Here is a 480-nt window from a genome sequence, read left to right as displayed (position 1 = left end):
TCGGCCTGTTAAAGACAGTACATTTTAGTATATCAAAGTCAGTCGGCCAGTTAAAGAAAGTAAATTTCAGTATATAATAGTCAGTGGGTTAGTTAAGGACAGTGAAGGTCCGTATATAAGAATCGGTCGGTCAGTTTAAGACAGTAAAGATTTGTATATCAGAGTCAGTCAGTCAGTTAAAGACAGTAAAGATTAGTACCTCAGAGTAAGTCAGTTAGAGTTAGTCAGTCAGTTCATCCGTCAATAAAATGGTTTATATGTAGTTTATTGCATGATGATGTTGCGCCCGACACTGGTCCTGCTGCTGGTGGTGTTGATGCTTACCCCGGAGGAAGGGGAAGGATGGTTATGGGGCCGTAGGCGTCGGCCGGTCTACGTGAGAAAAACCACCATAAACACAAACCGTTGCCACTGCAACACGGTTCAGAAGGACATCATCAAATTGCTGAAGGATTTCTTGAGATCCAGAAAATTGGGCAA

At 42.5% G+C, this 480-nt stretch overlaps 1 protein-coding gene across 1 annotated transcript in view; it reads left to right on the top strand.

Annotated features, from left to right (window-relative positions):
- The first annotated feature begins 263 nt into the window (after nt 1–263).
- Nucleotides 264–480, top strand: part of LOC124261866 — a 2,441-nt gene continuing 2,224 nt past the window's right edge. Inside the window, exon 1 of the mRNA XM_046696235.1 lies at nt 264–480. This exon is cut by the window's right edge and continues 80 nt beyond it. Within this exon, the coding sequence (XP_046552191.1) occupies nt 272–480 (209 nt within the window). The 5' untranslated portion in view covers nt 264–271.

Source organism: Haliotis rubra, unplaced genomic scaffold (assembly GCF_003918875.1).
Source record: "Haliotis rubra isolate DU_JTF1 unplaced genomic scaffold, ASM391887v1 Scf813, whole genome shotgun sequence".
Taxonomy (NCBI): domain Eukaryota; kingdom Metazoa; phylum Mollusca; class Gastropoda; order Lepetellida; family Haliotidae; genus Haliotis; species Haliotis rubra.
The sequence above is the reverse complement of the archived record's forward strand: the minus strand, read 5'-3'. Positions and strand labels throughout refer to the sequence as shown.